At 38.5% G+C, this 19,552-nt stretch overlaps 1 protein-coding gene across 2 annotated transcripts in view; it reads left to right on the top strand.

Annotated features, from left to right (window-relative positions):
* The first annotated feature begins 1,271 nt into the window (after positions 1-1,271).
* sbno2b (strawberry notch homolog 2b) overlaps positions 1,272-19,552 on the top strand; it is a 34,416-nt gene continuing 16,135 nt past the window's right edge. The window contains exons 1-4 of one of the 2 annotated variants that reach the window (XM_079471663.1): positions 1,272-1,469; positions 8,386-8,566; positions 9,310-9,389; positions 12,449-12,560. In XM_079471663.1, coding sequence (XP_079327789.1) covers positions 8,465-8,566; positions 9,310-9,389; positions 12,449-12,560 — 294 coding nt within the window. In that variant the 5' untranslated portion in view covers positions 1,272-1,469; positions 8,386-8,464. Of the gene's footprint in view, positions 1,470-8,385; positions 8,567-9,309; positions 9,390-12,448; positions 12,561-17,943; positions 18,256-19,552 lie in introns of those variants that run through there. The other variant, XM_079471664.1, reaches the window with a different exon arrangement.

Genomic DNA, 19,552 nt, shown 5'->3' with positions numbered 1-19,552 from the left:
TGCAATAAACTAGGGTACATTTAATAAAAACCTGTAAATAAACATGTATGGAGCGCTACAGCAATGTAGGGGCAGTTCACACTATTACAACCAGGGTCCGCTTAAACCATAAATCTCAGAGAGGATTAAAACCTGTTTCTGGACTTTAAGGAGTTTTAAAAGTACTTAAAATGAGACTTCACTCCAAAATGAAAATTCTGTCATCAGTTACTCACCTTCGCGTTGTTCCTAATGTGTATAAATGGCTTTGTTCTGACGAACACAGAGAAAGATATTTGGAATAATGCTTATAAACAAACAGATCTCAACACCCATTGACTACCACGGTAGGAAAAAAATTACGGTTGTCAAAAGTGCCCCAGAACCGTTTGCTGTCCTACATTCTTCAAAATATCTTCTTTTGTGTTGTGTAAAAAAGATTAAGTAATTTTTCCTGCTTTGGGGGTCGATGGGTGTTGATATCTGTTACAAGCATTTTTCCAAATATCTTTCTCTGTGTTTATCAGAACTAAGAAATGCATACCCTGGATCAACTATGAGTAAATGATGACAGAATTTTCATTTTTGGGTGAAATATCCCTTTTATAATCGTCTAAACTATAGCAGTACAATAATCTCAAAGAGGCCAAGATTCATTGAGCATTTTAAAAGCACAAACCAATCCATGTGTCAAAGGCCCCATTTGAACAGCGTTCAACAGCCACCTCCGACCCTCACGAAACTTCATAGTAATGTGGTTTAACTTGAATTATACATTCTCAAAGACCGTTTTTGCAAAATTATTAGAATTCACGCCTCTTTAAGGCACACGTGTATTGCTAAACATACTTTAAACTGCTTTATCTATTTACTTTATTCACTTATTCATACAGACACGAACGTGAATGTCGTCTAGAGCTTTCCCAGTTTGTGATATATCCAATAGGGGGCGCCACAACCAAAGAGATACATACTGAATATTTACCAAAGTTTTCCTTAAAACCCCCAAACTCTCGTGTCATACGTTTACACAATTAAATAACCATTTCACATATGTCTTTCTCCAAAAGCATTCTGTTAACCCGCAAATATTGTATGTTCTTTCTAAACTTTTGTAATTGTATACGTCATTTGCTTTCAAACGCCCTGTCTACCTGCTTTTAAAAACGCGACAGGCAGGAATGTTTCCCTTCCCTTCTGTCAAACTCTGCGATTGGTCGAATCGGCGTTGACGTCAGAAACCTCTCAGATGCGTCGCGTCGCTAGTAGTTGTTGACGGCGCGAGATGCGTCATATTCTAGACGTGTCAGTGAAGGCACCCGCGGAAGTATCGGCTTTCACTTTAACATGGCTTTATGACTGACGGCCTGAGACGAAACACCGCCCGCGATCCTCTTTTTAGGTCTCATACTCTCCTTTTGACTTTTTAAAAGGTGTCAAACGGTAAAAGAAGTCAAGGGAAATCTATTCAAGCGCTTTTTTGTTGAAAGGTAAGTGTGAAAGTCACAATATTAGAGGAAAAGTTGAGTAACGTTATTCCTGTCAGAGCGCTTCTGTGTATTGGGTTGTTTTACCGGTTACGCAAACTTCAAACTGACGACAAACTTGTTTCTTGACGTCGTGTTTTTTTGTTATTAATAAATATAGAAAGGTGTAAAGTTGTTAGTTTTAATGCTGGGTGACGTTATGAAATGCTGTGAAGAGTTTACAGGGGTTTGTGTGTTTTGTCGAACTAGTTTAACTTTTTGTGTGACATAACGCATCTGAAAGTTAGTAGTTCCGACTTGTCGTTTTATCTGTTAAATAACTCATTTTTTTGGACTTGTTGACTGTCATTTGCCGTTCCCTGGAAGTTACTGAGTTACTTTCTGTTTTAATTCGAGTCGCTTTAAACTTTACGTGACGTCATACCCTTATGAATATGAACCTAATATTGTTGGCCTATGGATATCTCCACGGTTTTACAACAAACGCCATGTTTAATACGCTTGCTGAAGTGAGACAATTTTACATGTTTTACTATAAATATCATAGTAAACAATACGGTTACTGTAGTAAACCCAGAGATTAGCTTCGCATTTACGTAACTGTTATGCGTTATATGTATCTCTAATGTACGGCAGAAACTATAAAGTGACACTTTATGTTTACTTAATTGAAATGGGCTTAAATAATAAGAGATGAGTGATAATGAAACCAAATGTGTAAACCCTTCGCCTACAGCTGTGCTTGTCCCAGCATATAGTGTAAAATACATCACCCTTTGTTGTTTTGTTTAGTATCCAGGTGTTGTTTCCCCAGACCACTAATAAAACAATGCTCATATGTCTCATAATTGTGTCATAAAGCTGTGCGATTTAGTCTTATTTGTCAGCCGTCGATCATGTAGCTGATGTTTCCACGGAATTGCTTTCGTGTAACATAACCCTTCCATGGAAATTGGGACCAGCAGGCTTTTGCAGAAGTCAAGTATAGTAGTTATTATGCTTTATATATTGTACGTATTATGGACGATAAGGGCCTTTTTGGTCAGATATGACATGATTTGGTTGTTTTATTGCGGAATGCAAACTTATTCCTATTAGGTTTTCTTTTTTTTTCGGCAGCGGTGTACAGCGACTCATTATGCCTCTTGTTCTCCAGTGAATGACGCAAACTGACATCACTTGGCTTTTAATAGGGAAACAAAAGCAAGCGTTTTCCTTTTGCAGAGACACGCAGATTTGTCAAACAAACCTTTGTCCAAATGTGTAAAAGGGGAATCTCAGTCAAGTTGTATTGGGCACAAAATATAACATTTTATATTTTGCAAAGCAAACATGTGTATTGGCCTGTTTTGGGGATTTTAGGATTTAAAAATAAATCACAATTACATACAAAATCACGGTGACATTTTTCTTCTAATGCTTATACAATCTCTTGTTTTTTTCTTTTAGATTTTAAGTTAAAATATGAGGAAAACATTTCTTTGTCGTCCTAATACAAACTTTGATCTTAAAATGCGACATATTTACATGCTTATTAGGCCATGTTACTGGTTATTTATTAGCTATGTTCCCGTGTTAGTTTTGGCACAGAGCCTTCTATGTAATTCAAACAGCTAGTTCCTAGTTCGGTGAACAAAGCTGTTTTGTTCCATACAGAGTTAGGGAGCTTTCTACCCTCTGTGATTTTAGTCAAGATAGTGGCCAAGGACACCGCCTCTGAACCCTCCCTACTTCCGTTCCGCTATCTCAACCTGAAGCTCTCTCTCTTTTTTGAGCCCCTCATTTTATTTTTTTCTGTTGTTTAACTACTGATAAGTCTCTTTAACTCTTTTTTCTGCAGCGCAGCTAGAGCCCAAAACCCAGAAAGCTGTGGAATGTGCTATCAAGAAATGTTTGGCGCTGATAGGAAGAGCACGTACGACAGAATTACTTGTGACATGAACCTCCACCGTCTCTCTTTAAAACGCTGGATTAGTGATCCGTGTACTTGCTGCGAAGTTGGTCCTCGAGGTAGATTTCAGGGAATCGTTCCAAGGTTAAAGCCCTTGGAAATAAAAAGTTATAAGCAGGCAATACTACGGCAGATACTGGTCTTAATATTGACGTGATGCTGTAAGTCACAATAAAGTAAGGCCGATTACATCAGTCTGTTGCAAGCTAACAAGATAAGCAATTTCAGTGCGTTCTGCACAGATTCTTTTTATTTTGCGCTGTTATCTGATTTGCATAATTCTTTGAGTTAATGCCGTTTGGCACTCATGTCTCAGTGATGTGAATTAGCTTGTCGCATGTGGTATTGTTCATAGGAGGAAGGACTTTTTGATGAGGGAGCTTGGGAGGTCAGAAAGAGGCTTGTGGTGTTTTTGGCCACCCCCAGATTTCCCATTGCTGGCCTGCCTGTCAGTTTCTCTCAGCGCTTGTGAAGTCAAGGAACCCCTTTTTTTCTTGTATCTAATCACTTCATCAAATGCAGTACAATCAGGTCTTTCTTCAAGAACAAAGACCTCTAAGATGAAGTCAGATGTACATGAGGTAAAGACATCTTTACAGACCTAAAACTAGCTGACTCAATTTTGAAAATACAGTTGTTTAATGTTGTCATTTTTACTATATATTGTTATGTCATATTTTTCCTTTGTATCACATTGAATTATGCCTGTTCTAGGTTTCGACGCCAGTCCAGGAAATGTATGTGGTTCGTTTGGCCACTACACTGTGGATCTGTATAGGGCTGTCTATTGGCAAGTCGTCCCGATATGATAAATATCACGATCAATGGATCGCGATACAATATATTGCTATGTATTTCAAAACCATACACATTTGCGATATATTGCAATACTTTAAATAGAAAATGTAAAAAGTAGAGCCAGAAATACAACATTCTGTGCACCACCTTGGGTTTTCTGTAAGGAGTAGGGTAAAATATCCCTTACCTCTGCAGAGGGGCCATGTTGTGCTATGCATGGACCTTTAAATGGGAGGTTTGGGTTCCCAAACTGTGGTTTGCGCCCCTCAAGTGGGCATCACAGGGGAATAAGGTGGGTCACGCAATTCACTTCGCTGTCGCGGTGCATTACAGTTAAAACAATGAACATGGGCAGTATAAAATCCCTGGTTCATCCGTGCTGTAAATGCACTGGTCCATAAAATCCATGAAAGCACAATAAATGTCATTGTTACTTTTTGGAATAAATGTTTTGGCTAATGCATGGCAGTGCATGTGTATGACATGATTAAAAAAATATATAGATAGTATCACTATCGGCAAAAAAAAGATTGCGATAGTTGCATGTATCAATATTTTTGCACGGCCCTAGATCTGTACCAGCCACCCTGTCTTTTAGTTTAACTGGAAGCGGTTTAGACTTCGTGGTTAAGCGTTGGTTCCCTGACCTAGTGCGGAAATGTTGGGCCGACTGGTGTCGCCCGGGATGCAATGGAACTGGGACGCTGTATAAGAGGGCGGCAACTGACAGCAATACAGCTGAAAGACCGGTAAACGAAATGATATGTGGTAAAAGAAAGAAAAGGATTATTTTAAGACATCTACATATGAGCCCTTGACAATTTGTTCGTTGGTTCTACTGAGAAGTTTAAACACTCTTTTGGGATATGAAAGTAGTGCTCTTTTATCATTTTAGGAAAGGATAAATAAAATAAACGAAAAGAAAAGAACAACTTAATAAATGTGGGACAGAGCACCACAGCTTAAAGGGATAGTTCATTCCCAAATATTTTTGTCATCATTTGTTCTTTACAATGTCAATCTAAACCTGTTCACGACTCTTTAATCTGTAGAGCACAAATTAAGATATTTTGAGAAATGTCTGAGTGATTCTGTGTCCATACAATGAAACCAACATTTTTCAAAAAATATTTTCTTGTGTTCTGCAAAGAAAGTTATACAAGTTTGAGTAAATGATAAAATCATATATATTTTCGGGTGAACAATCCTTTAAATATGTACCAAGCCTCCAAATTGCTCTATCATTTTCAACACGGTTATTTCCTTTGTCACTATCTTATAACAGATCTATTGCACCTGTTGAAAGAAGCCACCAGCTTATCACATCCTTTAATACAGTGCCATTAAACAAAGTCTGGCTTTGAACACTGTCCATTGATCGTACGTCTGAATGGCATGGGTAAACCTCTGAGAGGTCATTCTCCCTCAATGAACTGAAAGCATATGTGACTCATAATGGCTCCATAACATTGAGTCTGTTGATGCTCGATAATAACAAATGTCCCACCCAAACAGACAATGTTGCCTGCGCACAAATAGGCTGGATAGAATCAAAGTACTTCCTGCTTAGTGCGTGTGTTCTTCTGAATGAGTCATCTGGATTATTATTTCTGCCATGGTTACCGGTTGCCTCCAGCTTTTAAGATGATTCACAGAAATCCAGAACAATCTGTATTGTTTTGTTTCGACTTTGAATCTTGTGACTTTTATTATATTTTGCCACCATAATTAAAGCAATTGTGCCTAATATATACTTTTAATAAGCAGAAAAGCATATGGTTATAAGCAGGCCATGAGAGGAGTGTTAAGGATATTTCTTTTACAATTCCATTTTGTAAATCCAACGGGGAGGAATGCAGCGCCTTGAAAAGTAAATAGTTTTTTCCCCCAATACGTCATTAATCTTGCAGTGTTTTGAATGTGTCGGCATGAGCGGTGTAACTTTTTCCCCTCTTGAATATTTAATCTCCAAATCAATGTGTCTGGCTTTGCCATGGCAAACACGTTTGGAAGCTCTTAGCATGCTTCGTTTGTTTCTCTAATGCCATTAGCATCGACTCTTTCCCAACAAGTGTCAGCATGATTTTTCTGTATCCCTCGGGAACGTCTGCCGCAAGTTCCAACGCTGGGCTTTCTCAGCCAGTCATGTGAAACCTGTTATAGTCATAACACGACGGTCTCTGTGACCAGTTGAGTTAACTCACTCAAAAGCCTGCTCTTTTGGCCCTCCCTAACCATGTAGCATGAGAACAGTAGTCCGCCTGAGCCTATATACAGTGACGGAGGGGTGGGACGGAACACAAACACAAAATAGACAAATCTGTGACCTTTTTATTTTGCCGCAATATAAAATACCCTATTGCACCCTATTTGTGAAACGTTTTATAAAAGCCCATAACCTCACTTAGTGGTCTGTTCAATATGTTTAACTCCCTTTAATATTTAATTTGAGAAAGTAATTCTGATACAGAATGACTTCTATGCAGATGATTTCCTCATCAGGACATTGTGGGTAAACTATAGAACATCTCAGGAAACCCTGAGCTTATGAAATCAGGAGCCTTCCGCTTGTCCTCGTGAGCCCTCCCAAAGCAGATTATCACCATCACACGGTAAGGGATGACTTCCATGTGCTCATGTTGCCTGTTGTCATGCTCACCGTGATGCATCAGAAAGCAAGCACTGCCCTTAAGAAAGAGAGTCTGCGGAAGCATCGGGAAACCCCTGCTCGGTAATGCTCTCTAGAAGATAAGCCAGACCGTGCCGCAAGTCTTTTTTCCTCAAATTATGCATTTTAAACTTTTGAACGTTCCAAGAATGTAAATCTCTCCTGTTAATGTCACCCCCTGAGGGACGGCGCTGTGGCCTTCAGTGGAGAACAGAGGTGGCGGGCAACTGTAGATCAGAGAAGATTAAAGGAATGCATGTGGCAACCATCACAGGTCTCGTGCCGCAGGGAACCCTGTGCAACTTTCACAAGTTGAGGTCACAATTTATCTCCTCAGGTTTAAAACTCATACCGGGGCCACCCACGAAACATTGAAGGTTTCCAATGTGCTTAACAATCTTTGGAAAAGCGAGGATGTTGTTTTGACCTGAAATGTTAGATTTGGTCATGTTGCTTGGGTGGTTTTTGAAAGCCAAACCGAAGGATTTTCTTCCCTTCAAATGGAATTCCCCTTTTCTCTCATGCATTGGGCCCATTTTAAGTGCTTCCTTGTCATTTCGCTAAACCTTCCCCAGCTTTGTTAATCAGCCCTCAATAGACCCGTTTTGCGGTTTTTATCTGGGTCATTATATAAAATAAAACCATGTATGCCTTTGAAAACCTCTATCCTGGGTGCTTTCTCGTCTTTTTTCCCTGCGTTCCAGTAAAGATGATGGTGCTTTACTGGAAGAGGACATTTGGGAAATAGTAATCAGTATTGATTGTGCATTGTGGCAGGGGGTTAGAGAGATGGACACCTCCTCTTACTGGGCTGCATTGACTGGCACTCCACGGTGTGAGCCAGAAATATGGATGCAACAAAGACTTCTGAGAATGTGAGCATAGTCAGATGTCAGAAAGAAGAGAAGAGGTGTGGCTGTGTTGCTAAAGATAAAGTAAAAAGCGCTTTGTTTACTGTTTTTTCCCTTTAAGTATCGCAGTTATTCATTATTGTGGTGCTTAAACGGTTTAACCAGAAAAGATGCTTTTGTCCTCCCCATCGTCACGTTGCTATGCTGTATGACTGTATGACAAGAAAGTGTCCAAGCAAGGTGTCATGCAATTTTAGCTTGAATTCCAAGATCCTCATTTACCTTCATTAGACTAAAAAAGTGCCCAGTGCTCTTCATTAGACTTTTCTCCTTTAACGTCCCACGAAATTTAGGAAGTCATAGCGGTTTCTATCATAATTATCATAATTTTATTTTGGAAGAACTACCCCTTTAAAAAAGGACATTGTGACGCTCTGTGTGAGTGCATGGCTCCAGTCTGTCCACATACTTTATACTGTAAATGTTATCAGTTTTGTGTCAGTTAAGTTCTCACCATTCGGGGGTATTTCTCACATATGAATCGGTGTTGGGAATCTTAACGCTGACAGCATAACTAAACCTTTTCACTCGCCCACTTGTTTTCCACTGTTAAGTCTCTCCTTTCACTGTCTCCTGTGTTTGTCCCCTCAGGTCATGGTGAGGAGACGCTGACCAGCTCGTTCAAGTTTACAGCGTGGGCTTCGACCGTAATGTACAGTACTGCAGTCTAATGCCCTCTCTCTCCATTCCGCCTGCCATGGACGGGCAAAGCTACTCTCATTCAGAAGGACTTCACCTGGAAACGGGAGGGTTCATCATGACCCCCTCTATGGTAACCACCTCAATTTGTCTTTTATTTTATGTGCGCTAGAATACGTTTGAGAACAATTATAATTGAGAAAATTAGGCCTGTACATGCTTTACTTGGAAAAATGTCACGTTCTGTTAGAAGGTGTTGCTTTTATCGTATAGTGGAACGGTACAAATTGTTGAAATGTTGTCTTTGTGGGACTCAAACTCATAATTTCATATACCATTTTAGATCCTGCTCTACCACCCCCCATAATCCCCCAGAATTAGTACGCCGACAAGATTAAATGCTTTGTTAAAATGCTTGAATATATGATGCAATCGCAAATCTTCTCTCAATCTCAAATCTCAAAACTACAAAATTGTAATGTTCGTCACCAGTTTAACTCTGGTCAGTCGCTTTGATTCTCGCACCTTTATCAGACAAAACCTCAAGCTTTTGGTGGGTGTGTGGGTGACATCATGACGTCTTTGTGGTGAAGGATCATTTTAACAGTCTAAAAAGCGCATTCAAAGAGATGCAGCTTTTTCTTCTTACATCAGAACACAGTTGTCTTATTTTGCATGGGAAAACACTCTTCGAAAGGGGAAAACAAGGTAAATATTTGAAATGAAATGAAGAAGAATGATGTCATCGCTGTTCAAATAGCGTTTTTGAAAATGAAGGGGATTTACTTAAAAGAAAATTTTTACATTTAACAGAACTACAGATTCTGAATTCTATGTTGGGCACCACCTTTAAACATTTGACTTCCTCTTTTTCAGCCCCATGTTTTCTCCAACAACCCTTGGACCCTCGCGCAACAAAATTACAGCTTGCCTTGTCCCTTGCAATCCGATAACCAGTAAGTACCTAGACGTCTGTCCAATCATAACAACGGAGGATGCTTGAAGTAATTTACTAACCATAAAAAAAATCTTAAAATCAAAACAGAAATTTATTTCGCTCTCAACATATGTTCCTTTTATTATTGTGCTTTATTATTGCAAAAAAATATTTTATTGACATCCTGACTCGACATATGATGGGTTCTTCACCAGCAGCTTTAATCAAACCTTTAGGCCTTTGGTAGTCATAAATGTTTTTCCCAGAAATTTATTTAGAAATGGTGTGACCTGGTTGCACAAACGGCCACTTTGAAAAACATTAGCATTTGAACTATAAGTAAATTCCCAGCTGCAACTCCACAAGTCTAATGTAACACAGGCAAGTCAAACAAAGACATTTTTGTTAACTGATATAGAAATTTGAAACAAAAATTACCATTTTAGTTTTTAAATGTTTTAATGTATATCCACTGCATTGGCCTTTCTTAACTTGGGTGTAATGTGTGCATTGCGCTTCTGTACAGCTGAGGTAATTCAGTCAGCTCTTTTCACCCTTCATTGCCTCTGGATTCAGATCAAAGGTCACTAGAATGAACTTGCCTGCTCCACATCGCACATGCTTTGTTTACAATCACTGCAGGAAGTCCTCTGAATATTTATAGAACGCAGTAATGATTCGTCAAAGCAGTATGGGCACAGAAAAAGTGGGAGGACGAGATATATGTGTGCAAAGGTCGAAGCCTTTTAAACAACAAAATAAGGGTCTCGGTTTTAGAAAGAATAACAGTTTGCGGTCGATGCTAGCGTCAGTGCTACATCCTGTCCGCCCACTACTTGGGTGGAAAAACAACACGATACGTTCACATGCCATCGCCTTCAATTAGTAAATCTTAATTTAAACAAAATACAGAATAGGAAAATATAAAACAGTTTTTAGTATGCCTTCATGTTATGATCTTTCATAACACGACACCATAGTTGATAACCAACAATATAGCAAATGCTAATGTATCTGTTCTCCAGCTATCATATTAAGTTTCCCCCATCAGTGCCAGATCAAAGGAACAGGAAGGGGGGACTCCATAGAATTTGAGGTTGGGATAAAATTACAAGATTGTGTTTTGTTTTTAAAAGAAGGCACTTTTGTTTGCAATCATTAAACAACAATGAATGGTGTCTGTGTTTAGGTGTGGTCGAGACGGGCTACATCAGTCACAACGTTGCTAGCTTTGTCGTTACTACATGATGCTTCTTGGATAATCATCAAACTGTCGAAAGGAGACAGACATTTATTTCCTGGTCTATATTTATCGTGAAATAATTTCATATTCTGTTTTATTCAGCTGTTGCTTCTGAAAAAGGATAGGAGAGATTTTTCTCAGAAGGATAAGATTGCACAGGGCAGGCATGGGGCATTGTGGGATAGCTTGAGTATTCCAGAGGTTACAGAGCTGAGCAAATTATATTGTGTTGATGGAATTTGCCTGAGTCAATGTGCCAAGACTGCGGTGCAATATCACAAGAGGGGGATTTCCATATAACCTCTGGAGTTGTTTTTTATCATAGTTTTTTTAGAGAACGGCTCAAATGTGCTGGTCTACAATTCACAGAAAAGTATTGTTTATTTCTTAAAAAATTCCCTGGGATTATTGCGCATAATCTATTAGTGCAAATTATTCTGAACAAAAATGCTGATGTAACTATGGCTATGGGGACGGGGAAACTAACAATAATAACCAATAATTTAATAATCTTGAATCTTAATGGAAAAATAATAAAAATACATTTCTGGCTGAATTCTTTGCATAATAAACATTTAATGTTTTAATATGACGATCCGTGCCTCCTCTTTTGGAGGAAGCAGGAATTTAAAATATGAGTTCAGCCTGTCATGTAAGTGGCAAGTCATGTCAAAATACGTGTTCAGCATGTCAGGTGAACCTATGTGCATCAAGTATGAACCTATGTGCATCACGCACGAAAGTGTTTATGATCAAATAGCTGTTGTGTTCACGAGATACTGGCAAGACACTATCTTAACACTTAAATCTGATCACACATGAGACTAAGCGAGTATCAAGCAAACATGAGCATCTCTTTTATCTTAAACCCTTTTGACGTGTCTGCACCCGGCACGTATTCTGACATGATGTGCGATGCACATAGGTTCACCTGACGCGCCGAACACATACAGTATTTTGACATGACTTGCCACTTGCATGACGGGCTGAACTCATATTTTGAATTCCTGCTTCCCCTAAAGAGGAGGCACCGATCGCCACTGATATATATATACCGGTACACGTTTAAATATATTAATGGTTGTACATTTTTCCCAAATCATCTTGTTGAACTTAAAGAAAACATTCAAATGAATGATCTTCTTCTCAAAAGCTGTAAATCTTACAAAAAGAAGCCAAAGTGCCAAAAAAAGCCAAAGCTTCCTGAAATCTTATGTGATTTCCCACAGACTGACGTGAAAGAGAACTGAAAGTCGGTGTCACATGACACAGGCGTGACTCGTAAGTCAGTTAATGAATGAATATCACATGATGCAGTTTGCATGTTAACTACTGCTGTTAATGGTGGTGGGGGTACGTTACGGTATAGATGTGGTGATGTGTTTAATTCACTGTGGTGATCCACTGTTTGTTTACTTGGTACACTATTTGTGAACGATCTGGAAAAAGCGTAAAAAGGTCTAAAGTGAATCTTATTATGTCTTCCAAGTTCGGCCTATGAATTTAAAAAGAGTTTTTCACAATATTTGTGATTTATGTTCGAATATGACAAAGGTACCACTATGTCAGCCATTTGAATGTGTTATTTTTAAACAAATAAGTAAAAAACTTGAATATATGTATTTTACACTACTCAACTTATTTTGGTCACAATATAGCTAACTAAGCATCTGTATTTGGTAAATGACTCAAAGAAGCAAATTTCCTTCTTCCTTTTTTTGCTATCACGATACATCCCCAAACTTCTCGATCTATGCAATCCTGTTATATTACAGTCTGTAGATGTGACCACCCCAAACCATCACCATGTGCTCACATGTTTGCTCGTTTCTCAGGCAACACATGCTCAGCGGCACATCAGAGATGCTCACCGATGCCTTTCACAACAGCTCCAATGACTTTGACTTCTCCAGCTTTGCCTTACCTCGGAACGGAGACTTCTTCCAGGTAGGCCTTTGTGGGAATTTGTATCCTGAAGCGTTGATGATATCATCGTGACGTAGTTGAAAAAGACAGGGAGGATGGTCTTTGAACAGAGTGTGTGTTTGTCATCTCACAAAGCTTGTTATTGAGATTTCTTTGATACTTTTCTGTGTGTGTTATTTCATTAAAGAAAAGTAGTTTTGGCCAGGTTGAATAAAAAATGACACTCTTTGCCTTTAATGCAAATTATGGTTGTCAGGTTGATATCTCTCTATTATTAAACTCACACTTCTACTTTCATTTCCACAAGACCAACAAATGCTGTTCTTTTACAAGAACAGCAGCTGCCCGGACTGGACACACCATAAGACACTGCATGTGTCTGTAATGCATTTCTTTTATGGGCTACACTTATTCACTTCAGCGTCACACCTTATTTTAGTCACGTTCAGACCTGCGATCCCGCACCTGTAAGTGGAACGTAAAGGGGTTTGTTCCACAGACAGACGTGCCCCGCCGACCCTCGCGTAAGACTGGGAGAGCAGACTAGAGCGGATTAGTTTACACTCGTGGCTCTCTCTCACATTGTGTGTGTAGGAGTTGGACACCAGTAGAAAATATAATAGCTCCGGGTGGCGCTGTAATCGTCACGCTGTGATGAAATCATTCATGGCTTTGGGGTACCGCCTCAACGTAGCTAAGTTTACTTGTAACAGGAACATTACCTAAATAGATAAACCTATTTCAGTCTCAATGGAGTAAATGAAAAAAGAACAACAAGGCGTGACGTCACCTAAAAAAGTCAGGGGTGGAAAGTTTAACAAATAACTAATTTGATTTTAAATGGAGGAATTGTAGATTTAACAGCAGATAATGTTCAGAACATTTATGATATATTAAAATGTAATCCCAGGTGTATATGATTTACACAAACTCATTCCTTTAGAAGAATTTACTTTTGTGATGGATTGGAAAGATCTTTTTTGGGGGGGCTTGAAAACCGGGGACCCCTCATGAAACTATTAGGAAGGGCTGAATAATTAATACAATTATTGCTGAAGTCTATTGGTCACAACTCAGGGTTGAACTCTGTCTGGCTGATTCAGACTGAAGAAAGGTTAATGATGTGATGAGTAAGATTAGATGTTCTCTGTTGTGGTTAATGCCATGCTTTTCTTCAGAATATCTGAACTTTAACATACAACATAGTCATGGCATCCCGCTGCTGTGGGTGAACCTCTGTGTTACAGTATATGGACACTAAGAAAATAGAAATTTTGAGGTCGTGAACATCTAGAGCGAGAGGAATCACATCAGCCTGCCGTCTGCCTTACGGGAGACGAGAATTTGCCTCAGTATCCATTCAGATCGAAGCAATAATGATGGCCCCATGTCCAATGTAGGGCTGCTCGATTTTGACAAAAATCTCAATATTGGCCAAAATAACCATGATTGTGATCACGATTATTTAACACGATCACTCACAGACTTTTGAAATAACATAGAATTTGTTTTTAAATAGTCTTTTAAACTGAATTCAACTGAACAATAAATGGAAATAAATAGCACAGCTGAACCTGAATGGGTGTGCCTCAAGAAAAGAGAGGATTCTTGCAAATGCAATAGTACAATTATAATAATTATTTCGTTTTTGTAATTATTGAAGGCCAAAATTGACGATTTTGATTAATTCCACAGCCCTGTAGTCCACTGTGAGAGTTTTGGACCTGTAGACAGAACTCTGGTGTGTTGTCGCAGCGGATTGTGGAATATTTGGTTTTCTGTGGTTTGGCATTTCAAACGTTGTTGTGAGTCCTGTCTATTTGACGGTGATATTGAATGAATTTAGGTTTGTCAGAGTTAAGAAGATGACATAGGAATCAAATAACAAATTGGTTATGTTCGGTTTTTGAACAAAAGTGTGTGTGTGTACGAATTTATAGCTTTGATATAGTTGCATTATAATTTTGTATTTATGCAAGTTATACAGTATATTAAGTAATATAAGTAAATATATTATTTGACCTGCTGGCCCAATCGAGTGCTGAAAGAATTTGTATCGGCAACTCATTCTGTGCAGTATATACACTGGCAGCGCTTAGAGTTCGTTCAGGATGTAGTTCCTCATCATGTGAAGCTCTTTCAGAATTTCCTCTTTTTGCTTAGAGGCACAAGTGTTTGTTTACAGGATGTGCGACAGTAGAATCAAAATAAAGACAGGCCGCAAATCTTATGTCTTCTCACCCACAGCCATCTGCTTTATTTGAGATTCAGATAGCTTTGGTTAAAGAAGGGTTATATGAGGGGACTGGGAGACTATTGCAGTGCCGACTAGAATAATTAGCATTTCGAAAAATTCAAATAAGTTTATTAAAAACGATGCTGTGCTTTAGATGCTAGACGTGTGCATGCATGGTAAAACCCTCCAGATAGATTTATTTGAGTGTTGTGTCTTGTGAAGTTTTTTTGGATGCTATAAAAATGTACCTCGATTCTGAAGGCATTTAATTAAAAAGATTTTTCTCTCTGATAAAAGTGAACTGGAAGCACAAGTGCTTTACAAACTTAAAAGAGAGCGCGTTTACCTGAACTCTACTACTCCAGAGAACGTAAAACCACAGGCTGACCACAAAAACAAGAGCAAAGCTGAAAGACCTATTTGCTTTTGCATACACCTAACATATACATGTTTGCAGTGCATACATCATCGACGTCTTCGACTAGAAGGTCTTTTTTCATAAGCGGTTTAAACCTTCGATCACTACGGAGAGAATCATTAAGACATTAAAAAAGTGCAAGGTAGTTACGAACGAATTGCCGTCAGTGGATTTTAGAGGAAACGTCAAAGCCTTGGTTAACTAAGCACATTTGAAGATTGTTTTTTGGAAATTTAGATGTATTCACCTTTCCTGTTTTATGTTCTTGGATATTAAATGAACAAATGTATGATTTAGGATGTACTGTTTTAACGGAAACACTCAAGCATGCATTCATTTATGACCTGTCCACTGAAACACATATATGAGTCTTTTTTGACCCATATATGGCCCGCCACTAAATGACCCATTTTAAGAAAATGCATGATGTCGTTTCTGGACTGACCTTTTGCGTTCATGTTTCCAGTTAACATCAAGTTGCGTCAGGAGCATCTTTCTGATGTTTTATCTTTAGTTGTATGTTAAAAAAGTTAACATAAACTAGCATGAAGTAATATTTGATCAGTATTTATGAAAGCTGTTTAAAGGGATAGTTCTCACAAACAGGAACATTCTGTCGATTTATTACTCATCCACAAGTTGTTCCAAACCTGGGGTGTATTCCGTAAAGCAGGGTTAACTTCTCGCCAGCTAAACCCTGAGCCCAGGGTTGGTTAACCCCGTTATGATAAGAGTTTAAATATGTGAACAGTATGCCATAGGTGATCCCATTGGGGTCACCTAATAAAGCCTTGGAAACCTTCCAGCCTGGGAATCGAACTTGCGACCTTTGAGTTTTAAGTCTGGCTCTCTGACCATAAGGCCACAACTATCCTTGCATCAAATATAATATCTCCTTAGAAGTGGACAAGAGTAATGAAATGCAATTGCTCAGTAAAATCTTTCTGCAGTTAAAATACTTCTTAAATACTATTACCGTCCTTCAACTGTTGAAAATCGTAAGGTTTTCATATACATTCCGTGATATTTGGAGATGGTTTAATAAACCTAATTCAAAATATAAACAGTTGTCAATAAAAATGCAAAAAACGAGTTTAAAAAGGAGTTTAATAATAACAGATTAATAATTTCATCAAAAGCGCACACATGCGCAGACAAACCCTGAAGCCTAGTAACATTTCCTTAAATCAACTAAACCTGGAACATAATCTGCTCCGGTGCAGGTTATCCTCAGAGAGTAGTTTTACTTGCATACCCTGAAATTTATGTCCGTTTTTGGAACCGAAAGCTGAGGTTATCAGAAAACGTACCCGGGTATGTCACATAACCAGCTTTTCGTTATAGCTGTCTACATTTCTTTGCTGGTTGAAAACAAAGAAAGATTTTTTTGTTTTCTGTGGAACCATTGATCACCATAGTAGAAATAATCATATATCTTTTTTTGTTTTGTTGAAGCTTATATTTTGAGGAATTTAGGAAAATAAACAGTTCTGTGGCTCCTTTGACAACCATTTAAACATTTTCTACGATGTAGTAAATGGTGCCCCAGAAATCTCAGTTCCTAACATTTTTGCAAATATATTTCTCTGTGTACAACAGAACAAAGAAATATATGCAGTTTCTAACAACTAGAGAGTGAGTAATTCATGACAGAATTTTCGTTTTTGGGTGTACTATCGCTTTAATGTTAAATAATTTATAATACTCATACATCTTTTTAACAAAATCTGCATGCATAGACAATTATAGAAAATATAATGATACACCCTACCTAGAACCTTAAAGTTCTAAGTAAATAAAATAAAATTGTTCGCATCTGTGCAGGAAACAATGAGTTTTGCTAGATTTCTGCTTCCTCTAACCACCCACTCAATGAAGCGTATAAAGATAACACAGACCAATAATCGATGACTCATCTGTACTGATATCCAATAATACTGAATCACAGCCCGTCAGAGTTTATTCACAATAATGACACCATAACAAGGCGCCATTCTGTTGCCGGGGCTACCAGTCATTGGAGACTCACAGCCACTATGTGAAGACAGAAGACATTGATTTCTGTTATGAACCATCGCTACAGCTGGACTCCAAACTGATTACACCTGCTAAGATGGCACAACGTTTTCCGTAAAGACTGCAAAAATAGCCTTCTGGTACCCAAGTTTCTGTTTTTTAGGGGAAGAGGAGGGGTCTTCGAGAAACGATTTGATGCCCCAGGTGTTATTCTAAGCTTTCTACCGTAACTTCAATGATGCGTTTTTGGAAATCAGCCAACTGGGTACGAGTCACTTTTTTAAGAATGAAAGGTATATTTCGGAGCCCTACAGCTAAGGTGACGTCTACGGAGTCGTGAAGCGCCACATGAACTCATCCGCTTTAATAAAACTAATAGCCTTGATTGTTTTCCATTTAAAAGTGATGAAGTATCTCAGCCAGGATGGGGGCTGGAGACAAAGGCCAGAGAAAGGATTACAATAATACACTCAGCTGGGAGCAGCTAAACATAATAATCTTTAAATAATGACCTGCCAGCTTCAAACAGAGGCAATGCAGGAGAACGGGAGCGCTGCACTGTTTACACTACAAATGCGGTTGAGTTACACCATGTACTGTAAAGAGGGCTTGACTGCCAGTAACTCTAGTCAGTTACCAACAAAAGCATCATTTCCTGAAAACTCCTCCCCTGCCCTCCCCCTCTCATGGCTCCCCTCCCCTCTCCACCACCTTAAGCAATGAGGAACTAACCCACAATCAATATGAATAAACCTCCATACACATACAGTACGCTACCTGTCAGTCGTTTTACCGGGGTCGTACTCACCAGCCTCGAGACGTACCTGTAGTTGCGTGGAGGAGTGGTTTTTTTTTCTCTCTCTCTCTCTCGCTCTCTCGTTCTTGACCGTCTTGTATTGTTAAAGGGTATGTTGCTGCTGTAAATGCCGGCTCTGTCTCCAGCACATGGAAGGATTTGTTAGTTTGTGGAGGTGAACGACAGTGACATGTCACTCATGCAATTTTGGACTAAGTTTTATGCACAACTGGGACGTCCTCCACCAAAGGTAGAGCACTCGTATAAACTTTTTTATTTTGCTTTTCAGTGAAGAACGTGACATAGTTGTTGCTTAAATGTCCATGCAGTATAATTAAAAGCCGTGAATTAATAAACTCGCAGATTGAGAAATTCAAGTTTGACATTGTCAATAGAAGTTGGCATCTGGCCTAATGTTCTAGTTTCCCTCAGATTGTTTCCTTGAAGCGATAAGAATATTTGTTTCCTTGTAATCTCTTATGAAGATCTTTAAACATTATTTTTGCAACCGTTGTTTAAAATGTTGTTGTGACGGTCGTTTTGTGATGTTGCACTGTGGATTTTCTTTGGTTCAGCTTGTTTCCAGTCGTCTTGTCAGTCTATTAGTAATCATCATGACAAACGCTTGCTGGTTTACTGTAAGAGGATGAAGATGATTCTGGCATTTGCCTTGTAAGCTGACAGCAATTTTGCTGTCGCTTGTAGTGCTTTGTAAGAAAGTTTTTGAATGAAAGCATTTGTGCAAGTGTTTGCATTCACTTTTGATTTCGTGCCACAGTTGTTGTTAAACTGCACAAATCAAAACTCTCTTTCACTTTTTAAAGTTGTAAAATTGAACAGTTTTTGCTCATTTGACTTTATTAATATTCGCTGCATGAGAATTCGAAATGTTTTGCATTGGTTGTGAAGCAAAGCCTGCTTTTGTATTTCGGTTATCCCGCGTTGTCCCTGACCAGGAGTGTTGGACTCTCATTTTGGGCGGATGCAGTTTGATGCTTTTCTCTTACTGGAAGAGTGAGGATAAAATACTGATAAGATGCAAAAAGCTTTCGATTCTCAAACTCACAACCGGTAGCTTCAACTATAGCACTTAATGCAATGACCAATATCTTCTTTCTTTCTTTCTCTCCTGCTTTCTTTTCTTTTTTTTCTCACCTTACTTTTCTTTCTTTCTCTCCTTTCTTTCTTTTTTCTTTCTTTCTTTCTTTCTTTCTTTTCCTCCAGTCTTTCTTTCTCATTTTCGTTTCAGTTCCAATACCCATTACTTTGTAATACTAATTTTAATACCACATAATACCACAAACTTAAAATTTTTAATATTTCAAGTTTTTTACTCATTGTTGAAATCTCCTACTTGGATGAATTGCTTTGTTTTTCGCAGGTTTGTAAAACCCTTTGTTAAAATGCCTACATTTAATTAAAAAAATAATGTTTAAATGTGTCCTGTAGTGTTACAGCAAAAACAAATCTAAAAACTGACAATGAATATTAATCATATTATTTAATAACAAATAATATTAAGGGTTGTCAAACGAGTCTAAATAATA

Source organism: Barbatula barbatula, assembly GCF_947034865.1.
Source record: "Barbatula barbatula genome assembly, chromosome: 13".
Classification (NCBI taxonomy): domain Eukaryota; kingdom Metazoa; phylum Chordata; class Actinopteri; order Cypriniformes; family Nemacheilidae; genus Barbatula; species Barbatula barbatula.
This window is presented reverse-complemented; position numbering and strand designations above follow the sequence as displayed.